The sequence below is a fragment of the Hyaena hyaena genome, unplaced genomic scaffold (genome assembly GCF_003009895.1).
Source record: "Hyaena hyaena isolate Hyena2069 unplaced genomic scaffold, ASM300989v1 scaffold_350, whole genome shotgun sequence".
NCBI lineage: Eukaryota > Metazoa > Chordata > Mammalia > Carnivora > Hyaenidae > Hyaena > Hyaena hyaena.
Window position 1 is genome coordinate 1,686,048 of NW_024080980.1, and position 22,782 is coordinate 1,708,829.

At 53.0% G+C, this 22,782-nt stretch overlaps 2 protein-coding genes across 4 annotated transcripts in view; both read left to right on the forward strand.

Annotated features, from left to right (window-relative positions):
* Positions 1 to 11,893, forward strand: part of CCDC13 (coiled-coil domain containing 13) — a 51,339-nt gene extending 39,446 nt beyond the window's left edge. For 2 of the 3 annotated variants that reach the window (XM_039249858.1, XM_039249859.1), the window contains exons 14-16: positions 3,559 to 3,713; positions 6,209 to 6,323; positions 6,860 to 7,020. In XM_039249858.1, the coding sequence (XP_039105789.1) occupies positions 3,559 to 3,713; positions 6,209 to 6,323; positions 6,860 to 7,019 (430 nt within the window). In that variant the 3' untranslated portion in view covers position 7,020. Of the gene's footprint in view, positions 1 to 3,558; positions 3,714 to 6,208; positions 6,324 to 6,859; positions 7,021 to 11,680 lie in introns of those variants that run through there. The other variant, XM_039249860.1, reaches the window with a different exon arrangement.
* Positions 11,894 to 15,057: 3,164 nt separating this feature from the next.
* On the forward strand, positions 15,058 to 22,688 carry HHATL (hedgehog acyltransferase like). Its single transcript, XM_039249861.1, has 11 exons — positions 15,058 to 15,216; positions 15,675 to 15,742; positions 16,273 to 16,386; positions 16,478 to 16,672; positions 17,043 to 17,252; positions 17,580 to 17,751; positions 18,219 to 18,363; positions 18,486 to 18,521; positions 21,309 to 21,510; positions 22,117 to 22,258; positions 22,455 to 22,688. Exons 1-11 carry the CDS (start codon positions 15,111 to 15,113, stop codon positions 22,577 to 22,579), a joined length of 1,515 nt encoding a protein of 504 aa, XP_039105792.1. The 5' UTR covers positions 15,058 to 15,110; the 3' UTR covers positions 22,580 to 22,688.
* The last annotated feature ends 94 nt before the right edge of the window (positions 22,689 to 22,782 follow it).

The window sequence follows — 22,782 nt, forward strand, 5'->3', positions numbered from 1 at the left end:
GTGCACATATATGCACATACATGTTTATTAAAAGATGGACTCACACTAAATGCATCTTTACATTTTTGTTAAGAGTATATCATGTTAGGTTTCTAAATGTGGAATCACTAGATCAAAGAATGTGTACATTTAAATGTTCACAAATAATGGCAGATTGCCCTTTCAAAATGAATTCATTTACATTCCCACTAATGATGTGAATTATCCACCATTTCCCCATAGCCTCACCTCTACAAAGTTTTATCAGTGTATAACATTTTTGCCAGGCTAACACTATTATCTCATGGTTGTTTTTATCTACTTTGCTATAAGCAAAAGTGGGGATGAGCATATTTTTCACATGTTTCTAGCCTTTTACATGTTCTTTTCTGTTAAATGTATATTCATACTATTGCACATTTTTAAAGAGAGTTGTTTATATTTTTTCTTTATATCTGTAAAGAGCTCTTTATGAATTATGTATGTAGTATTATGTGTGCAATATATAATATTATATACATTTGTCTTCGTAAAGGTCTTGTATCATTTATATTAAACTAATTCCTGAGCATGGGGACCCTCTTATCTGAGCATCCCCACACTTACAGTCCTCACGAAAGGGAAATTTTTAACAGGAAACCATTCACTAATGACTTGCCTTACTTAACATTGTTCACTTTATGCCGCCATTGGGTCAATTTGGTCAGACTCTTGAAATATATGAAAATCACTTACAAAGTAAAAAGGCAAATTAACAAAAACTCTGGCATGTCATGAGGTTGACGTCTGTGATGTTAGGGAGCTATTAGAAAGCCGTGTCAAACAAGGATCTGGCTGAATTAGCCCAGTTAATGATTAAAGAAGGACAAATTGGTGAGATACAGACTGGTCAAAAGAGAATACCCAGAGCACCAGTGAGAAGTCTCACGTAGAAAGTAAAATCTATAGGGGCCGGTTGGAGGAGCAGCCCCAGACCAGGCCACAGGTGGAGGAGTGAGGAGGAGCCGGGCTTGGGTGTGTGTTTAGAAGAAAAGCTGTGGGGCCTGATCATGAATTGGAAGCTGAAAGCAGCAAAGAAGAGAGATAAGGCAAGAAGGATGCTCCGGTTTTTAGACCAAGCACCTCTATGGGTGGTAGTGACATTTATCAAGATTCCTCAAGGATGGCACACTTTGGGAGGAGAAACCCAAAGTTCAATTGTTCCTAAATGCTGTCAGACTTCATAAAGCTCTTTAGTATTTTTATGGTGTTGGCTGTTAGTTTCTTATTTCCCATATCACAAATAGAGTACAAACCTAAACACATGCGAACATTATTACTGAAACACACGACAGGAAAATGAAAGCCCCTCACCCACAGATGACAGTCAGTGACTACTGCAGACCCCTGCCTTCAGCTCATTGGCTGAATTTCATTAGCACCGGTATCTATTTGTTTTTAAATTTTTAATCTGTTATAAATTTTTTAATTAGGTCATATATTATGCATAATCTTCTGCTACTTATTTCACTCAGTAATATATCTCAGGAATCATCTTCATGTCAGCACACATCCTTTTTATGGCTAAGGAGTATTTTTATTGCATTAATCCACTATGACTTATTTTTCCTTTAGTTACATAAATAGTATCGTATTATGTACATTCTTGTGATACTTGTTTTTTTGTTCACCAATCCTACAACCTGGAGATCCATGTTTGTACATGTAGCTCTACCTCCTTTCTTATTGCCGAAGCAGTGCTGTCTGGTAGAACTTTCTATGATGATGGAGGTGTTCTAAAGCTCTGCTGTCCAATGCAGTGGCTACCAGCTACATGTGGCTCTGATCACTTGAAATATGGCTGGTGTGACTGAAGAAGTGAATTTTTTATTTCATCTTCACTAATTTCCATTTAAACAGCTATGTGTGGACATAAGGCTGGCACCCACTGTGTGGCATATTCCATCACATTCCATGCTATGAATGTTTACCACTTCTGCTGTATTTCCCCTGTTGATGGACCTGTAGGTTATTTTTTTTTTTGCCTTTGCAAATTAAGTTTCAAGGAACATGCTTAAACAAGTCATGTTAGTAGCTATATAACTGTGTTCATGTACAATTTTGTGTTAGTAGTTGTATACTGTTCATAACTGTCACCATTCTGCTCCTTCTTGACTCTTGCCACTTCCTCCAACACTGTAAACTTCCAGGCCTCCACTCTGACTTGCATGTGTGTATGCAACCATTTGCTTCGGTTAAATTTCAGGGAGTCCAGGACTTCTAGCTGAGCCTTTCATATCACAAAAGTCTGGAATGCCATTCCTGGCCTCAGTAAAGACCTTGGGCCCAGCCCCAGTGCAATTAATCAAATCCTTCATGTGAAATGGCTGAATTGCATTGTCTTCAGTTCCCATGAACTCATGATGGGCATATAGAAAATAATAATGAATAGCAACAATAAATAATAATAAACATAAAGCAATCAATAACTCCAAGAAAAGCAAAAATTAAATAAGAAAATGTGATCATTACCATGCTACATGTCTAAATAATTGCCCTAATGTAACCTGTGGTAGGCAGGATTGTGTCCCATGTTCTCTTTACTCTCTGCTTTTGTGCCTGTGACTATTTTATATGTGGCAAAAGGGACTTTGAAGATGCAATTACAGTTATGGGCCCTAAAATAGGAAGATTATCCTAGATTACCAGGTGGGCCCAATCTAATCACTTGAGCCCTTAAAAGCAGAGAAATTTCTCCAGATGGGGTCAGTGAGAGCGCTGCCATGGAAGAAGTCAGAGAGAGTCAAAGCATCCTAAGGGTGTCTGGTTGGCTTTGAAGATGGAGAGGGCCAAGTGGCCTCTGAAAGATGAAAATCACCCATCCCACAGCCAGTGGGAAACAGGGACCTCAGTCCTTCAGTTGGAACTGGATTCTTTCAATAACTGAATAAACCTGGGAGTGGATTTCCCCACAGATCCTCTAGGTAAGAACCCAGGTCAGGCAACACCAGAATCTGGAGCAGGGAAGCCAACAGAGCCTGCTGGGACTCTGACTTACAGAACTATGAGATAATAAGTGTGCTAAGATTGTGGTAATTTGTTACAGCAGAAATGGAAAACTCATACACCACCTAGTATTAATTCAGCTGAGGAATGGTAATGTAACTACATTGGGAAGAGGAGGGGTGATTCTGTTTGGTAAGGGGAAGACCAAAATAAAACTAAATTCTCCTGTTGCGTGATAGGAAGTTGAAAGATTATATTTAAATCTTAAAAATAGCAGTGTGGGCATCTGTAGAAAAATGGCAGTAAATATTCAGAGAAACAGCTAAAAGTGTTCTAAGTGATTGCTTCTGGAGAGCCGGAGATGGGAGTGGGCAGGAGTGCGAGAGGCTGGCGAGCTTTTCATTTTGAGCCTTGGAGAGAACTGTATGGTTTTAAGATGCACGTTCCTGTGTTCCTGAGGTAAAAATAAAGAACAAGTCACGGCACCCCCAGGGCACAATGTGCCTGCCTCTCTGAGAGCCAGAGCAGGTGGGGTGGGGGCTGCCCCTGTCTGCCCTGGTGGATGGATGGCAGCCCCTCCTGTCTAATCACCAGGGTGGAGGAAAGCAACAGCAAGCTCTTAGAATCTGAGAAGAAGCTGCAGGAGGAGCGGCTACGCACCGTGGTGCTGGAGCAACACCTGGAGAAGATGCGCCTAGAGCCTGGGAGGACACCAGTCTCCCAAAGAGCAGCCCCCAGGAGCAAAGCAGGTAGGGGCTGGCCCAGGGCCCCAGCAGCAGGGGGGTGGCCTTGATGCTAATGGGGGAGCCCATCAGCCCCTTAGAGAAGAATGTGGGAAGCAAAGGCCTCCATCAGGGCAGACCTCTGCCTGCCCACGCTGTGGGTGTCCTCTTCCCCAGGCCTCAGAACCACAAGCCCCCGAAGGCCATCGGCCCATGTGGCTCTGACCCAGCCCACTTGTGTACCCTTATAAAAAGTGGCAGTGCCTCAGCTACCACCTCCACTGCCACCCCCACCACAGCCCTTAACCCTCTGTCCCAAGCTGACTTTGTTTAGAGTTGGTTGCAAGGCAGAGGTGGCCTGCTGGCAGGCCAGAACAGTGGCAGTGGCTGACTGAGAGAAGAGTCCCTCTCTGCTTCCTACAGCAGTAGAGCATAAGCAGGGCCGGAGTGGCTTCTCCACAGGCCGGGAACCTGGCTTGTGTTCCCTCATGCTCAACACGCAGCTCCCATGGTCTATGATGGTCGCTTCAGCCTCACCACCAGCAGCAGGAAGGGGAAGAGAGAAGGCACCTCCTCACATCTGCCTTCACCCCCTGACCTCACCTAGCTGCACAGGGAGATTTTGTTGTCCTAACTAAAAGATCCAGTGCTCTAACCCAGTCGTTCTCAAGGTGCCATCCCTGGACCAGCAGCATCAGCATCTTGTGAGGCTGCAGCCAGATGGGAGTGCGGGATGCCAGAGCCAGATGCCAAGGAAGGAAGAATCTTTAGTGTGGAGGGGCTAGGCCTGCCTCACTCTAACGTCCCCATCCCAACCCCCTGCAGGCTCTGGAGTGAGGTGCTACCCGCACTGCCCTGCCTCTCAACACTCTACTATATTCCCCAGCCTCCACCCCCCGAAGCAAGGACACTCAGACCTTTGTCCCCAGCCCAGATGAGATGAGAACATTTCAGAATGATGTGCCAGAGTGAGGCACAAAGGAGGGGTTGCACCCTTCTCCCTTCTCCAACCAGCAAGGCCTAGGACTCAAGGGGCCTTCCTGGAGTTGCAGAGAATCCAGGCTGGGGATGGTCCCTGTAGCTAGCCCTGCTGACTCTCCTGGGCCCTCAGGAACAGGTCCTCTAGGAGGATAGTGTTTCTAGGCCTTGGACTTACCTCCTGAGTAACCTAGTCAGGAGGTGCTAAGCCATGGCAGGAAAAACTGTTTCGGTTCTGCCTAAACAGCAAGGAGCAGCTGCCTGAAAGAAAGTGTTCATGTGGCTTTTGCCACCTGCTGGCCTGTGACGTGGGCAGAGCACGACCCCATCTGTAGAATGAGGAGACCCAATTCTGGAATCTGGTCACTCCATGGCAGTTCCACTCCAGTAGGGAAGATGGATGATAACCAAATAAACTACTAAAAGACATGTTAAATCAGAGGAGGAGATAGGAGGTGCTGAGAGCAGCTGGGAGTTGAGACAATGGCAGGGGCAGGGAATGAGGCATACAGATACCTGAGGGAAGAGCAAGTGCAAAAGGTACTGTGGTGAGAGCTTGGCTGGAGGCTTGAAGGAACAGCAAGTCAGGGTAGAGTATAGTAAGGGGAGGGGAATATGAGGCAAGGTTAAAGAAGTGACAAGGTACTGAGGAAGTGGTCAGATCACACAAGTCCTGAGGTATAAATGTGAGTTCACCCAGGCCTCACAAAGCCCTAGAGGCAAGAACTATCAACCTCATTTTACAGATGAGAAAACCAGCTCAGAGAGGTTGATGGTTTACTGGAGGCCACACAGTGGGGGGTGGGGGGTAGAAGCCAAGTCTGCCGATGCAGGGTGATTTTCCCTGGGCCACACCATCCCTGAGAACTACACCACCTCTGAGGGCCTTTTCAGCACAGGTTTTCTGATGCTGTGATTGTGCCCAAATTCCCTGCCAGTTGGCTTTGATTTCTTTTTCTGAGTATTTTGTGGCCTCTGGCCCTGGCCACCCTGGATCCCCTGCATGTATGTAGGGAGCTGCTGGCCAGGGTAGGCTCTGGAGGTGGGGAGTCCAGTGGTGTGAGGGCATCAGAGGCAGCAATGGCCTAGACTCGGGCTCAGTGTGCAGAGCAGACCTCAGGACGAGCTGCCTTCCAGAAACTTGTGAAATGCCAAGTTGGAGACCATAACAAGAGGAACCACCCTGGTACCAGGCAAGCAGAATCAGGGCTGTGGCAGGCACCAATGCCTGAGTCCGAGGGGATCCAGAGCAGGCATCAGGAGGGCTTCTGGATGGAGGTAGCCCCTTGCCCTTCATCTTAAAAAAAACCTTTTTTTTTAATTGAAATGTAGTTGACACACAATGTTAGTTTCAGGTGTACAACAAAGTGATTTGACAACTTATATGTTATGCTATGCCTTGTCCTTCATTTTGAAGGAAGTATAATGTTTCAGCAAATGGAAAAGCAGGAAATAGGCAGTGAAGGTGGGGGCAGAAGGGGGAAGGAGAGCATTTACATGGGGCCATGGCATCATCACAGAAAGTGGCTGCTGCCGCCCCACAGGTGTGCCCACCTCCAAAACCAGGCACAACCCGAATGGGAGTGAAAGGAAGGACCCCTCCTTCACCCAGCTCTCCAGTGTGCCCATGGAATCGCAGATGGAGGAGCTGACCACCAGGTGCTTTCTTGCCCCATCTTCCTGAGGGTGGTATTGGGTGGAGATGCTTCAATGGGCAGAAGGATTGTGTCCCTCCCCCTTTGACTTCTGTTTGTCCAGAGTTCTGGGCCTGCAATTCAGCAACTGGCCATCAGAGGGCAGCCATATCCCTGATGACCTCAAAGTCCCAAAAGAAGTTGTGCTAAGCATGGGTTGCTAAACCCACTTTTCTCACTCTGTTAAACTTTTCAAGGTCCGAGACTGTGATATTCAAAGAAGGATGGGGAGGACCTCTACAAATTAGTACTCATCCTTGAGGCAGCCAACATTTGGGGGAATACTGGGTGCCAGGCCCAGGGCTGTGGGCGGGCCTAGAGAAGAATCCCACATGGTATTCCCCCAAGGGAGTACTTGTGGGAGGAGGGGATGGGTCCAGGAGAACCTGAGCCTAAAGAGCAAGCATGCAGGCAGCCCTATTCCCGGCATCCTTGTACACATGCATGCTCCCACATGTATGCCCACATGGCTACGCTAAGCCCTTTCTTCACGTGGCCCAGGCTGGCCATCCAGGTGGAGGAGAATGAGATGCTGAAGGCTGCCCTGGGCAGCGCCCTGCGTGGAAAGGAGGAGGATTTCCATATGTATCACGAGACCCTGGGCCAGGTGAAAGGGGTCTTCCTGCAGGCCCTGCGGCAGCAGAAGGCGGACAAGCACTAGGATGGTGGCTCAGTGTCAGCCTGGCTGGACGTGGCATCCTCGGGCTCTGAGAGGATGAGGCTCTGTCTGAGGACTCCATCTGCTCCTGGAAGCTAACCTGGGGCAGGTGGTTCAGCCCCTTCTCCCAGAAGGGGTTCCCCAAGGGTGACCAAAGCCAACATCCCAGACCAGGAGGGCAAAGGGAAAGCCCTGGTGGAGCCCTGCAGGAGACCCTGGACAAGCATGGATGTGGCAGGTGGGGAGGCCCAGCCCCTGCTCAGCACTGGCATGAGCTCTCAGACAACAGGGCGGCTGTGAACTGACAGATGCCCAGGTGCTCACCACCCTCGTCCTAGGACCCAGCTGGGAGGCCCTGTCGGCCCACATGGCTCTATATGCACAGGAGGGCTCTTCGAGCTCTAGCTGAGCCCCCCAGGCCAACCAACCCCACCCACCTCCTCACCAGGGCATACACCCCCCACCCTCCCCTCTATGGCTCTATCTGCAGCCACCTCCAACTTTTGCAGCCTTGGGGACACATGCTCCCAGGCCACTTTGTCAGCCCACTCTTCAGGGGTCTTCCTTAGATGCAAACCCTGGGGACTTATAATAATAATGATTATTTTCATAGTCGCCAAAGGTCCTAGTGAGTGAGCATCTATTGTGGAAACCTGACCCCATCTCATCCTCTAGTAATCCAGGGATTTGTTACCCCATTTTGCAGATGAAGAAATCAAGGCTTATTTCAAGAAATAATCAAGAAAGAAGCTAGGCTAACATTTAACACTACAGTTAAGCAATTAGCCAGGACAGGGGTGCCTGCCCCCAGCCAGCTGCTCCGGGATTCCCCTCCATTTGCTTCCAGAGAGGCTGCAGCTAGCGGGTGCTGGGGGAGGGCAGGGACGGAGCTGGGCAGGAGCTCCAGGCACAAGGAGTCTGAGGCAGTGAGCCCAGGCAAAGGCATGGTGTTCCTCCCTCACGACCACACAGGGGACAGCTGGAGGAGAGCCCCCAGGTCCCTCTGTAACTGTCACAGAGTCACCCCCAATTCACTGCACTTACAGCCATGGGGAGGTGTGGGCCTAAGGAAAGCCAGTCACAGCCACACATACAAACCAGACCCCTTGGCCACACCTGTGTACACACGGGCCCACTAATACCTATACTCAGCACGCAGCCATGCATGAGCAGTGTACACACCCCCAGACATGGCTGGCTGCACACTCACATGCCCCCCACATGGGCATGTGCTCACACTCCCCCCACATGGGCATGTGCTCACACTCCCACACCTGAAGACCAGTCACTAGCACAGTGATTCACAGAAGCAGGGGCACATGCCGTGCAAACACCTCCTCTGGAAGGGAAGCCATCTGGGGCCCCTGGGACCCCAGGGATGGGGCTGTGGAGGTACTCTGTGCTGCCCCACAGTCAGGAAGGCCCTGACCCTGCCTGGAGTGGCAGGTCTAGAGGCTCCTCAGCAAAGGGTAGTGAAGGCCAACAGGATGAAGCAGCAGTCCTGATGGGGTCCTCAGGGTCCCTGTAAAGGGAGAGTTTCCCTCCAATTCCTTGTGGAGGGAAATGGCCAGGGGGACTGAGAGGGCCTGTGCTGGGAGGGGACATTGTGTGACGGTGAGGAGTGGGCCCAAGGCAGAGTCGGAACACCAGACCAAGTAATCAGCACATAGAGGCGTGGGGGACCCCCTGAGAGTGGTCTGAGCACATGTGTGCAGGCTCCAGCCCCCCGTGAAGTCCCCAGGAGGGACAAGTGGGCAGAGGACCAGCTACCCCTTCTCAGGGATGGACAGAGTGGGAAGGACCAGGGGGCATAACTTGCACCCTAATCACTCAAGAGTGGTTTGTTACCCTTCCTGGGTCAAGGCTGCATCTGAGAGAAGAAAGTGCCTCAAGTCACGGGGTCTAAATGGGGGTGGTGTCTGGAGCAGATCTCTCTTCCAATTCACCAGCTTTGCGGCCTTGGATAAGTTACTTAGCCTCCCTGAATCTCCACATCCTCATCTGTAAAATGGGGACAAAACTAGAAACCTCGTTCAAGGACTGTTGTTCTATGTATCAAAGGATAGCTCAAAGACATTTAGCTAATTATTTGGTTGCCATTCACTTCTGTACAAGGCACATGTATCAACAGATTGATTTCATTCCACAAAGATAAAACAGGATTTATATGAGAGAGAGAGGGCAGAAAAACTGCCATCAGGTGTAGTAAATCTTGTATGCTCCTTTTGGGGTCAACTGATTGATTGGCATCTTGCAGAGGTCAGTCTGGGCATTCAGTCTTTGCTTAGGCCAACTGCGGGCATAGAGGCACCGGTCTCCATTTACAGATTCTATGAGCAACCTTGAGAGCTTTGCTGAGTAGCTGTGAGCTGGGGGTTCCTGTCATGTCTCTGGCACCTGCCCCCACTGCCCCAGCTTAGTCAGACCAAGTCTGCTTGTCCTCCATCAGAAAGCCTCTTCAGGAGTCGCTGAGTTAAAGAGGGTCGAGTGCTAGTACAGTGGCTGGTTCACAGTAAACACTTAATGAATGTTAGCCCTTAGTTACCACTGTTAGTTCAGCAAGTACCTGTTGAGCAGCGCCACTGCCCCAGGCACGGGGGAGTCAGGTGAGACAGACACGGTCCCTGAGCTCTAGGAAGTCCCCTGCCAGCTGAGGAGACAGACCCACAGGCCATCACCCACTCAGCTGGCCGGCCATCAGGTGGGGAGTGCCACCAGCATGCCAGCCTCTTTAGGCCTGTGAGCAGCCAGTCCAGAGGTAGATCTGACTCGCTGCTTTCAGGGAGCTCCCAGCCAAGTCAGAGAGGCACAGAAAATAGGGCTGGGACAGAGGGGAAGGGTGTGGGAGCTGGGACAGAGGGTGGGGGGTGGGGGCTGGGATGCACAGAGTGCAGCCCCTCAGAGCCACTCATCTTCTCTGCTGAGGCTTGAAGAGTCATTGCCCAGGTCTGGGTAGAGAGGGGGCTGTCCATGCTTCCCTGAGGAGTGGGAGGTGGGGAGTGGAAGCAGAAGGTCCAGGAAAGCCTGGGAGCAGAACTTCCTACAGAAGGGAGGAGCTGTCAAAGGGGCCAAGGCCTGGGGCTCTGGGGATCTAATGCAAGTGGGCCAGGTGGGGAGTAGGGCAGCTGGGTCTGCCCAGTTCAGCATCCGAGGCCCCTCCTGAGCAGCGCCGCCTGCCCCTGGGACCCTGAGGAGTGGGGACTCCTCAGCCCTCAGGCAGGTGGGCTGGACTTGCCTTTCACAAATGAGAACACTGAGGTCCCTGCCCAGAGCCCAAAGGTGGTAAGTGGAGGAGACAGACAGGTGCTTGGAGGGCAGAGGGACAAGGACAAGTGAAGAGACCCCACGTGAGGCCTCTCCCTGGCCGCACCCCAGGCAGATGCTGGGAGCTCAGGTTCTGGCACAGACAGGTGAGGCCTGGTTGAGCTGTGGGTGTGGCTTGGCCACTGTCCCTGTGAAGGCCTTTGGGGCACCACAGCTGAGCTGGACAAGGTTGCGGCCAGGCTCAGGCTGATTCCATCCCCCAAAACATTCCATTGCCATGGGGCCACTCCCCTGCTTTCAGGAGCTCAGGGCAAGGTGGCCTGCAGTGCGGGTCCTCCTCTGAACCCCCAGATGCAATGGCCTGAACCAGCCTCTCCTCTCTGTCTCCACCCCCAGCGAGGCCACAGCTAGCCCACCCCCTCTCCCCAGGCACCGCCTACAGTCCCTGAGCCTCAGACATACACACAAACACAGTACACATGTCACACACCTATATACATAACACACATGCACACACAAAGTGCACACAGCATACACATACGCACACAGCAGACATGCCACAAACAACATACAATGCAAAACATATACACAGACCTGGCCTACAACCGACACAAAACACAATTACAGACCCACAGGATACTTTCCACACATTTTTACTCTGAGTAACAACATGCTGGGAATGAAAGGAGACACTGAGACTTAAGAGAATTGGTCCCCCGTCCACTGCATCTTTCCCAGTAGCCCTTGCAGCATTTGGGAAGCTGACCTTCGACCTCTGTGCTGATCTAAGCCCAGTCAACTTCTTGCCCTTGTTTTGCAGTCTGGTCATGCCGGCACCCTCCCTTGCCAGCACCCTCATACTATCCAGTGCCAGGTCCAAGAGGCCTCACTTGCCCTCTATCCAGCCTGCCTTCCCCACATGCAAGGCTCCATGGGGACCCCACTGTGTGGGGTCGCCCGGTGCACAGCTCCTGCTGGGTGAGCTCTGCCTATCCAGGCGTCCAGAGTGAGGGAGCTGTGGCTTTCTTCATGAACAATTCAGTGAGCCAGGCCCTTCGTGGAGTGAGTCATGGAATCCCCCTAAAAGCCCAATAAGGTCAGAGCAGGCTCGCTGATACATGGATTTTGAGGCTCCGAAGTGGGTCCCACCAGTGAGGCAGATCTTGGGCTCAGGCTCAAGTCAACTAGCAGAGCCTGTGCTCTGCCCTGCAGAGCCCAACCACCCATCTGCTTCTCCGAGCCACTGTCTTTGAGCCCGTGAGAACTGGGTGGCTCGCCTGGACTGGTCTCAGCCTGCACCCAGGATGCGTGGGCTGAGTTCTTGCTGCTGCAGAGCCATCAGCTCTAGAACCTTATGGGGCTGACCTCCTTGCGTGTCAGTTTCTTTTTCTATCAACTAGGGGTTGTGGTGACATTAAAAGGAGTCCATGTAAAGCCTCAGAACCGTGCCTGGCTACTGTGATTAACTTACTACCCTTCTAACAACCATTGACTCTACCTCATTGACTCTACCATTCAGGTATGCTGCACCCCCACCCCTGCCCAGGAAGCCCTCCCTAACGTCTGAAGTCTGGCTCAGGCATCCATCCCTGACACTGGCCTCTGCCAGTGAGCCCATGATCCCAGCTGCAGCCCTTTCCCAGCCCTTATACCATGCAGCAATCTCCAGGTCCACTTCTCAGGGCCAACCCCCATGACAAAGGCCTCTGTGCCATGCTGTGTGGTGTGTATGCTGGGGTCTCCTTGCTTCCTCCTCTGGGGCAATGTGTCTGCTTGAGAGGAAGCTCATTGCCTAAGGGCCTTACGGGGGGGGGGGGGTAAGGGACTTTCTCTCCCCTCCCCAGACCTTGATCAGGCTCTGCTAGGGGAGGGGGGACCCCCTGTCCCTCTCTGGTCCATCACCCCTCTATACTGGGAGCAGCCCATTCTGTCCCCATCCTCAGCTGAGCCTGTGGCTGGAGCCCAGGGATCTGTCCTGTGATTTGTTTCAGTCACACAGCTCCTTCAATGCCACTCTCCCACCCACCCCAGACCCTCCTCACTGCACATGCACAAACAGGCCCTCACAGATAAGGCACAAGTATATACAGCTCCCTTAGACTCTGAGATTCTCATCCTAAAGGGAGACTATCAGGTATTCCTGTCCTTTTTGTGGGATCTTCAGGATACCCTTCTGCATCGGTTAACCAACTGAGCCACCCAGGTGCCCCAATATCCTTCTGCATTGGGAAGGCTGGGCTGAGGCCTTGGCTACCCCTTCTGTGAGTGAGGGCCCTGTCCTGCTGCCCCCAGGGGGCTCCCAGTTGGTTAGGGGTACTCAAGAGGATGCCAGCCACTCCAAATACATATTTAAGCCTTGCCAAGTGACCCTGCTAGCCTCCCTCCACCTGGGCAACTGCCTGTGGGACAGGGCTGGAGTATGGGGCCCTCTCTGCCACATGTCTCATGCTGGTTCCAGTCCCACTAGTTAAGCCAGTCCTGCCCCCAGACACTGATGCCTGGCCATCTAGGACTCTTGGCATAATGAAATGAATCAGGGCAGGGAGCTGGATGGATCTGCCCTGGGACAGCCCTTGGGAGCTCATATGTAAAGGTGTGGGCTAGGGTATGGAGCTGATCATGAAATGTGCATGTGTGTGTGTGCAATGGGGGCAGGGCACAAGGCCAGTGGGGGCTTCCCGGAAGGCTTCCTGGAAGAGGGGAGTTATGGGCAGCAGTGAGAGGGAGGCACAGACTCTATAGACCAGAAGAGGCAGGTTGGAGTGAGGCCCAGGTGTCCCTGTTGGAGCCTGTGCCACTGGCCACCCCTTCCCCCATCCCTGCCCCCCCCACAATCCTCCCTGCGGCTCCCTTTGGCCAGGAGCTCTGCAGCATTCGGCTCTGCTCCACTCTGCTCAGCTGCGCTCCAGGAAGGCCACCTCCTCCCTGCCCTCCTCCACCCTCCTCCTGCTGTCACCACTCACCGCTCATATCCTTGAGGGGGTGGGGACCCCAGGGCTGGACACACCCCACCGTGGCCCCAGAGCCTAGCTGGTCGGACGGACGCAAGGTCGGACACAGGACCCCGGAGCCCCGAGGTGGGCAGTGTGCCAGGGTCCCTCGCAGCCTTCTCAAGGTCAGTGCCATCTGGGGATACAGCCACTCTGGGGTCCTTGAGACCTATGGAGCCCACCTCAGGCCCTTCATCCCAGACTTCAGGACCCAAAGCCGTCTTTGCCCCAGGTGTACCTGAGGCAGGCAGGATCGGGGGGCAGGGGGCATCCTTGTGTTCACAGTGGCCCAGGTTCCAGGGGTCTGTCCGAAGAGGTCCCAGGCCAGGGGCCAGCCCTGGACCTGCGTACAGAGGCCTCACTGGGGACACCCTGCACCGGCCATGGGGAGCTAAAATTGGAAAGTGGCAAGTGGGAGGCAGCTGACAAAGCTATTTCGCGGGCTCTTCACTGTGCTCCGGTTTCAAGCTCCTGCTCCAATAACCCGATCCTCCGGGCCTCCCTACCCCCACCTGGCCGATGAGGAGGTGCCTCCGCCCTCAAACCAACAGTGCAGAAGTCAGGCTTGGAAGCTCCCTGGTATGAGCAGGGGCAGCAACACTCTTCTCTTACCTGAGATCCCAGACAGCTCACTAAGAACACGCAATCCTGTCCCAGGCTCACTGTGTGACCTTGACGGGCCCCTGTCCCTCTCTGGTCCATGACTCCTCTATTTATGTAGTGGGGAGAATGCCGACTCTGGGGGCCAAGGACTGCTGGTTGTGGTGCTGGTAAGGAAGATTTGAGGGAGGAGCAGGGGTGGGAGACAGGGTCTTGGTGGCCACCTCTTGGCCCAGCCCAGCCCAAGAAGGTGCCTATACATGTTCCTCCCTTTAATTTTGCCCTGGGTCTGTTCACCATGACACTCTTGGGAAAGCCCCAGACCAGTCTGCAGCCTAGGAGGGGATAGGAATGGGTGGCCCAGCAGGACTTTTGGAGATGAACTAGGCCCTGAAAGGAGGGCGTGGCTAGCCTCACCGTGAGCCTGATACCGGTCAGCACCTTGGACAGTGGCCAGCACGCTCCCCGGTGCCCGTCTGGCCCCGCACCCACTACCCTGGGGCACCTCTTCAAATAGCACCGCCTCCAGCCAGCATCCAGGGCCTGTCCTGTGTCCTGGCGTGGCCACGGACACAGGCAGGGACCAGGGAAGTGGCAGACTGGGGCTCAGAGGCTGGTTGGGGCAATGGGAGTCAGTGAGAGGCAGGAAGCTGAATGAGAGGTAAGGAAGCTTGATGCTGCGGCAGGACCTCGGGGTTCAGGAGCTCTCAGGGAAGTAAAGGCAACTGTGGAGGGGCGTGGGAATCAGAGAAGGGGGCGCTGAGGTGGGTGGGGCACTGTTAGGACTTGAAGGAGGCTTACTGAGGGATGTGGGGACCCTGGGGGCCAGAAACATGATTGAGGTGATATAGAGGAGTTCTTCCACATGAAAGTTACATGAGGCCTTGGCAGAAGCAGTTTGAGCAAAAAGTGGGGACTCGTCTACCTGAAAGTTATGAAGGATTAAATGAAGAGGCGGCAGACAGGCTGCGAGTGAAGCTTACACTTTCAAGAGCCTTCAATGGGCAGGGTGGGGGTGGGAGCTGCAGCTAGGAAGGGGCACAGGATGTTGGGGGGTCTGGAAAGAATGAGGAGAGGGGAGGGTAGGATAATAGCACGAGATCCCTGACAGGCAGGAGGGGCAATTTCTCTTCGGAATGGGATCCCCATACCTTTGTGGGGGACCATGAGGTGGGGCTAGGCAGGGCTGGGGGGCATCAGTGCCTTCACTCGATCTGTCTCCCCCAGCACCATCTAGGCTATGGGCATCAAGACAGCATTGCCCGCGGTGGAGCTGGGCTTGTACTCCCTGGTGCTGAGTGGGGCTCTGGCCTATGCTGGCCGGGGCCTCCTAGAAGCTTCACAAGGTAACAATTGGGCTCTGGAGCAGAGGGTGGGAACCTTCTTCCCCTTGGGGCCTCACGGTTCTACCCAGCAAGGCCAAGATATTCCCTAGGCCCAGGGGGTTGGGTTGCGCTAGGTGTAGTCACAGGAAGAGACAGATGCAGAGACACTACAGATATCTGCACACAGAGCCACAGAGAGAGAGACACTCAGACACTCAGGGATACAGTCAGAGACCTGGCCCCAGACACATAAGTGAGACCCACAAAGAAGCAGAGGCAGAGAGAGAGAGAGAGAGAGAGACTTAGACCTGTTCCCCTCCCTCTAGGGTGGGAGTCAACCTTGCTATAGGGGCCAGTGTGAGTGTGTGTGTGTGTGTGTATGTGTGTGTGTGTGTGTGTGTGTGTGTGTATGTGTGTGTGTGTGTGTGTGTGTGTGTGTAAGTCCTCCCCAGCCCCCACTAAGGTCACTCTGTTCTCAGATGGGGCCCGCAGGAAGGCCTTTCGGGAGTCTGTGCGACCTGGCTGGGAGTATATTGGCCGGAAGATGGTAGGTCCCCCATGCCCCAGCGTCCCTGACTGAGGTCCCTGACCCTTGGCATGTCTCTCTCCTTTCAGACCCTTCCTGACTCTCCCCCATTCCAGATATTCCCATGTAACAGAGGACTCACAGTGGGGAGGGTCTCTGGCTTGAGCTTCAGTGCCTTCAGTTTCTCCACTGGCCCATCCTGTGTCCTCCTGGGGCCACATCAAACCTGCCCCAGACACTGCTCATTTAGGAAATAAATTGAGACATGCTTCAGCAGGGACCTCCAGTACCATCCTTCCCAGGAACAATGCAATCATGGTGGAATGGGAGGCATTATGCTGAACAGAAGGGGAGATTTGAGGGGCAGGGCAGCTCAGACGGTGCCCTTCATTCCTCTCTACCTTCCTGCTAAGGAAGGCAAGGACCTCAGCTATTGCTGTCCTCTGCTGCATAAGGATACAGGGGCTGGGGAGGTGCTGGGACCCTGACCAGCCAAAGTGCCAGCCCATTCTGCTCCCTGCCCCTCCTTAACCTGCCCGGGCCTGCCCCAGGACGTGGCTGACTTCGAGTGGGTGATGTGGTTCACCTCCTTCCGCAATGTCATCGTCTTCGCCCTCTCTGGACATGTGCTGTTTGCTAAACTCTGCACGATGGTTGCCCCCGAGGTGAGCTGGACTGAGCCACCCTAGCCTCTCCTGCCAACTCCCCCTCAGCCACAAGAGTTGGGGTCCAACCTTTCCTTCTCCCTGTCTACAGCTCCGCTCCTGGATGTATGCCGTATATGGGGCCCTGGCTGTGCTGGGCACGATGGGCCCTTGGTACCTGCTGCTGCTACTTGGCCACTGTGTCAGCCTCTATGTGGCCTCACTCTTGGGCCAGCCCTGGCTCTGTCTCGGCCTTGGCCTGGCCAGCCTAGCCTCCTTCAAGCTTGATCCCCTAATCTCCTGGCAGGTGTGCACTGGGGAGTAGCAAGGGTGGAGAGTACAGGAATAGAACCCCAAACCCCAAACTTCTCACCCCATCCAGACCCCATACCTCCTGAGTCTCCACACATTTCCTTCACTTTCCCACCTGTCTCCAAGCCTTTGACTGTGGCATAGACGTGCCAACAAAGTGATCCCATCCACTGCAGCAGGGACGGGTCATTTCCTGCTCTATCCAAGCACTTAACATGAATTAGCCCTCAATGGCCAGTGCTGACTAACTCTGCAACAGAGGAAGGGGCAGGGGCAGGACAAGACTGGGCCCCTGTGGCAAGCTGGGTGGGCTTTCCAGAGACAGAGGCACCTGGTGAACTGGCGGCCTGTTCTTTCCCATCCAGAGCGGGTTTGTAACAGGCACTTTTGATCTTCAAGAGGTGCTGTTTCATGGGGGCAGTGGTTTCACAGTGCTGCGTTGTACCAGCTTTGCACTAGAGAGCTGTGCCCACCCCGATCGCCGCTACTCCCTAGCTGATCTGCTCAAGTACAACTTCTACCTGCCTTTCTTCTTCTTCGGGCCCATCATGACCTTTGATCGCTTCCACGCCCAGGTGAGGGGACACCCCGTGGGCTCCCAGAGCAGGGCTGAGGCTCCCATCTCAACTAGGACTCCCAGGGCAGGCTGTGTCCCCATCCTCAGGCATGACTCCAGGATGAAGCCCTAGTGCCCTGCCTCCTGGAACCCCAGCAAGGGGCCACATTCCCCCTTCAGACAAGGATCACAGGGTGGAGAAGTGTCTCCACTCTCAGGCAGGGCTACCAGGATGAAGCCACGTCTCCCCTCAGCCTCGGATCCCTGGGCAGTTGGTGACTCCTCATTCAGAAATGATTCCTCCAGCAAGGCTTGCCTCCCCACTCAGTCACTTCACATCTCCCAGGTGAGCCAGGTGGAGCCGGTGAGGCAAGAGGGTGAGCTGTGGCGCATCCGGGCCCAGGCTGGCCTCAGCATGGTGGCCATCATGGCTGTGGACATCTTCTTCCACTTCTTCTACATCCTCACCATCCCCAGTGACCTCAAGTTTGCCAACCGCCTCCCGGACAGCGCCCTTGGTGGGTGCGAGTCGGGTCAGAACAGGGACTGGGAAAAACACAAAGACCTCTGCACCCCCATGGCATCACAGCTGGGGAAGCTGACACCCTGATAGGGCACAGCACCTATCCAAGGGTGGGGGGCAGGGTGTGAACGGGGACTTAGTCTTTGAAATGCAGGGAACTTGAGATAGCTTTGTTGTGCATGGCCGGAGCTATTGGGGCAAAGCCAGCCTCACTGGGCCTTGGAGTTGACTTCTATAACAAGGAAGATGTCTTCCAGGGGCAGGCTGGGCCCAGCTCCTCCCCCAGGAAGTGGGGGTGAGGTCTCCATGGGGACTGGCTGGGTGCAAGGACCTCCCCCACGAACAGCTGAGAAAGTCTGTAGGGGAGATCCTGGCCCCTCGCCACCCCCTCCTGGGATTTGGGGGATCTGGGGAGCAAAACCCGTGCTACGCCCCCAGGCAGTGATGACACCCTGTCCCCAGCTGGCCTAGCCTATTCAAACCTGGTGTACGACTGGGTGAAGGCGGCGGTCCTCTTCGGCGTGGTCAACACCGTGGCACGCCTTGACCACTTGGACCCGCCCCAGCCTCCCAAGTGCATCACCGCACTCTATGTCTTCGCGGAAACGTGAGTGCAAGGTCTTGGGCACTCGCCTTGGGGATCCCCACTTTCCCAAACGTAGCCTCTTTCCCCCATTCCCTTGGAGCTCTGCTCCTGGCTGATTACACCCATTCACTCTCTTCCCTCAGGCACTTTGACCGTGGCATCAACGACTGGCTTTGCAAGTGAGTTGGGGTGGGGTGGGGCAACGGGCACATCAAACTGCCAAGTGTCTGAGCAGGGCAGTGCAGAGATTGGTCCAGAGCCCTGGGCCAGAGGAATCAAGGAGGAGGTCATGGCAGAGGTCTAGGTGAAAGACAGAGGTTTGGACATGGGTGGGGCGCTGGAGGTGAGAGAATTGGATGGAGTAGAGACATACCAGGAGAAGCCTGGACAGGACTTGGCCATGGATTGAGAGATCAGGAAGGAGAGGGTGATGACTCCCAGATTCCTATCTGGGAGGGGCGGCATCCAGAGAGGGGTTCTATGTGAGAAATGTCTGCTGAGAATCTGGGAGACATCATTGTGGGGAGGTTCAGGGAGGTGGGTTGGGTCTGAGGATCTGGGGTCCAGAGAAACCTGGCAAACTGATGTAGCTCTGAACATCATGAATGTGGGAGGGTGGTCCTTGGTCCTTGGGAGTGCATTAAGTCTCAAGGAGAGAGAGTAAAGAAGAGGAGACTTAGGTGTAGCTGAGATTGGAGCTGGAAGGACTCCAGTTGGACGAAGAGGGAGAACCATAGAAGGACTAAAAGGCATGGTCAGAGAAGCAGAATGGTTAAGACCACATGACAGCTTGGAAACAAACCATCCTTGGCATGGTGGGGGCAGCTGGTCAGATGCTGCTGGGAAAGCTACTGACGGGGACACAGAGGAGTGGCTGAAGGGAGAAGTGAGTGTCTTCACTCACTTCACTCACAATGGGGCATGCTTGGTTGCTAAAAGGAAGTATAAGTTGGGGAGGCAGAATACAGGGGTGATTGTTAGAGTAAGGTCTCTGAGGAGGCAGGAGGTGATGGAACCAGAGTTAGGCAGCAACTTGGCTTTGGGACAGGAAGGAGGAAGAGAAGCCATCATGGATATAGGATGGCAGGTTAGTGTAGAGAAGTAAAGGATCCACCTGAAGTCTTTGGTTTTCTCCATGAAGTAGGAGGCAAGGTCACCAGCTGAGAGATGCAGAGCTGGGCATTGAGGGAAGCAGCATCTTTGTGTCTCCTTTCCTCTTGCCTAGCTTGCCCACCACACCCATTCAAGTTGTGGGAAAGATAAGGGTGGAGTAGTCACTGCAGAGCATGGCAGAAGCAGCTGACTAGAGAAACCTTGGCATTGAGAGCCCAGTGAGGTTGAAAAGAGTGGATATTTGGACACTAATATGTGAATGTGTGAGATTTTCCTTATAAGGGCTTAGCTTCTTGGGTTCAGGTGAGGAGAAAGTGGGTAATTGGGCTCTCCCAGATGGGTGAGAAGAAAGTAAACGATACAGGGTTTTAGGTTATTTATAATAATGACTCATTGAATTTAAGCCCATTAAAGATGGTGGTAAAGACAGAGTCTTAAGATGAGGAAGAGGCAGAGGGGTCAATGAAATTGAAGAAGTGGAGGTGGGGGCGCCACATCTGGAGGGCCTGGGTGGAGAATGGTAATTAGGAAGGAGTGAAATTTCAAGAGGTGACTAAGTTGGAGTTTGCATGGAAATGGGTGGCTGAGATGATGTGGAGAAGAAACCATTGGCAATGAGAAGGTCAAGGCATGGTGAGGCCAGTTACTCAATGGGTCTTCTACTGAATTTATTTAACAAATATTTAGTGAGAACGTACTATATGCCAGGAATTGTTCTAGGCACTGGGGATACAGCAATGAACATGGCAAAGATCCTGAACTCATGGAGCTTACAGTCTAGTGGGGAGAAACAGACCATAAATAGGTAAACAAACACATAATTAAGATAATTTTAGAGAGTGGTAAGCATTATAAAAAAATAAAACAAATGTAATGGGATAGAAGCTGGCCACAGGATAGAAGCTTCTACAGTTGTGGTCTGGGTAGGCCTCTGTGAGATGGTATTTGAACAGAGGCTTGAGTGATAAGGAAATCTCGGGAAGAGAGGTCCAGAGAGAAGGAACTAGTACATGGGCTTGAGGCAGGGACCAGCTGTGTTTGTCTGAGGGACAGGAAGTCCAGTAAGGCAAGAGCATGCATGAATGAGAGGGGAAATGGTAGGTGATGAGGTCAGAGAGGGATCTTCTAGACTTAGTAGAGAAGTGGTTTATTCTAAATGTAATAGGGAGCCACTGGGGGAGGGTTTGATTGTGGAAGTCATGTGATTTGACTTCTCTTAAAAGATGCCTTTAGCTGCTGTAGAGAGAGAATAGATGGTAGGAGGCCAAAGGCAGAAGCAGAGAAATGGCTTAAGATGCTCTTGCAATAATCTATGAGAAGAGTGACTGGCTGAGTGAGGGTGATAGTGAGGGGTGGCAAACAGTGGTGAGGACTGGGTTGAGCCTATAGAATTTGCTGGCTTGGATGTGGAGAGGGGACTTGATAGTCCAAAATGGCACCAGGGTTTCTGGGTGCAACTGAATGGATGGAAGTGTCATTATCTGAGATAAGGATGCAGCTGGTTTGGATAGGGATGGGGGAATCAGTCATTCAAGTGAGATGTCTAGTGACAGGTAAATGTATGAATCAAGCGAGCAGGCTAAAGACACAGATTTGGGGCTCATCAGCATAGAGACACTGTTCAAAGTCTTGGGTCTGGATGAGATCACATAGGGAATGAATAAGGAGATAGAGAATTCAAAACTGAGCCTTCCACCTTCTGAAGTTGGGTAGAGGAGAGGCAGCCTCCTTTGGGCAAAATGTGCCCAGGATGATAGCACTGAGGAGGGCTGCCCCTGTTGTGTATGCTTTGCCCACCCTCTACTTGCCCTTGCCCACATTCTCGCTTGTCCTTTCTCCTGCCTTTCTTGCAGGTATGTATATGACCACATTGGTGGGGAGCACTCCGAGGTAATCCCAGAGCTGGGGGCCACCGTGGCCACATTTGCCATCACCACTCTGTGGCTTGGACCTTGTGATATTGTTTACCTGTGGTCATTCCTTAACTGCTTTGGCCTCAACTTTGAGCTCTGGGTGCAGAAGCTGGCAGAGTGGGGGCCCCTAGCACAAATCGAGGTGAGTGGGGAAGGTCTGGGGCAGGGGTTTGCTGGGTCATTGGAGGGGGTGGCATTGCTGCTCTCTGGTGTCTTCCAGCCACATGTGGCCCCCAGTCCAGAACTTTCTCACCATACCCTCCTTGTTGTCAGGCCAATGGCTCCTGCTTTGGGTATCTAGCACCTCCTCCTATGAGGAGTGGGCACCTGAGCCAGGCTGTGTTGGTCAGACCATCCCCTCTCTCTGGTCCTCAGTATCCTCATCTGTAACAATGTGGGAGAGCTGGGGCGCCTGGGCGGCTCAGTCAGTTAAGCATCCAACTTCAGCTAAAGTCATGATCTCACAGTTTGTGGGTTTGAGACCCACTTCGAGCTCTATGCTGACAGCTCAGAACCTGAAGCGTGCTTCTGTCCCTCCCCTGCTCTCTGTCTCTCTCTCTCTCTCTCAAAAATTAATAACCATTTAAAAAATTTTTTAAAAATTAGGGAGACCCGACCTGGGGAATCTCAGAAACCCAAGCCCATCCCCAGAACCTGGAATGGCCATGTGGGCAAGGCCTCTGACCAACCATGTCCTCTTTCCCCTGGCCCTCTTGCCCCACTGCCAATGCTTTCCTGGACTGGGCAGGCCTCTCTGTCGGAGCAGATGTCTCGCAGGGTCCGGGCCCTCTTCGGGGCCATGAACTTCTGGGCTATCATCATGTACAACCTTGTAAGCCTGAACAGCCTCGAGTTTACAGAGCTGGTTGCCAGGCGCCTGCTACTCACAGGTGAAGGAAATGGGGGTGTGGATATAGAAAATTCCGGGTACCAACCTTGAAGACTGTGACTTTCTGAAATGCCCCCACCCCACCCCAACACCCCGGGGACTCAGCAAGGAGGGCTAGTCAAGTGGGGAGAGGCATGAGAAGACTCACTGAGGATGGGGTCTTGCTCCCACATGTTGATGGACTCTTTCCCACCCAGGATTCCCCCAGACCACTCTGGCCGTCCTGTTTGTCACCTACTGTGGTGTCCAGCTGGTGAAGGAACGAGAGCGAACCCTAGCACTAGAGGAGGAGCAGAAGGAGGACAAAGAGAAGCTGGAGTAGGCTGGAGGGGGAAGAGGGGAGAAGGATGGGTTCTGCTCAGCTGTTTCCAGGCCCATGCCCAGGCCAGGCCAGATGGGCCCTGACCGATAGAATAAAAGACTTTTCTACCACAGTTTGGCTGTTCCCTGTCCCTTCCCCCAGCAGTATCCTGGCTCCTTGTCCTTGCTAGATGAGGACATGGAGGTTCTGGGCTCCAGAGGGTG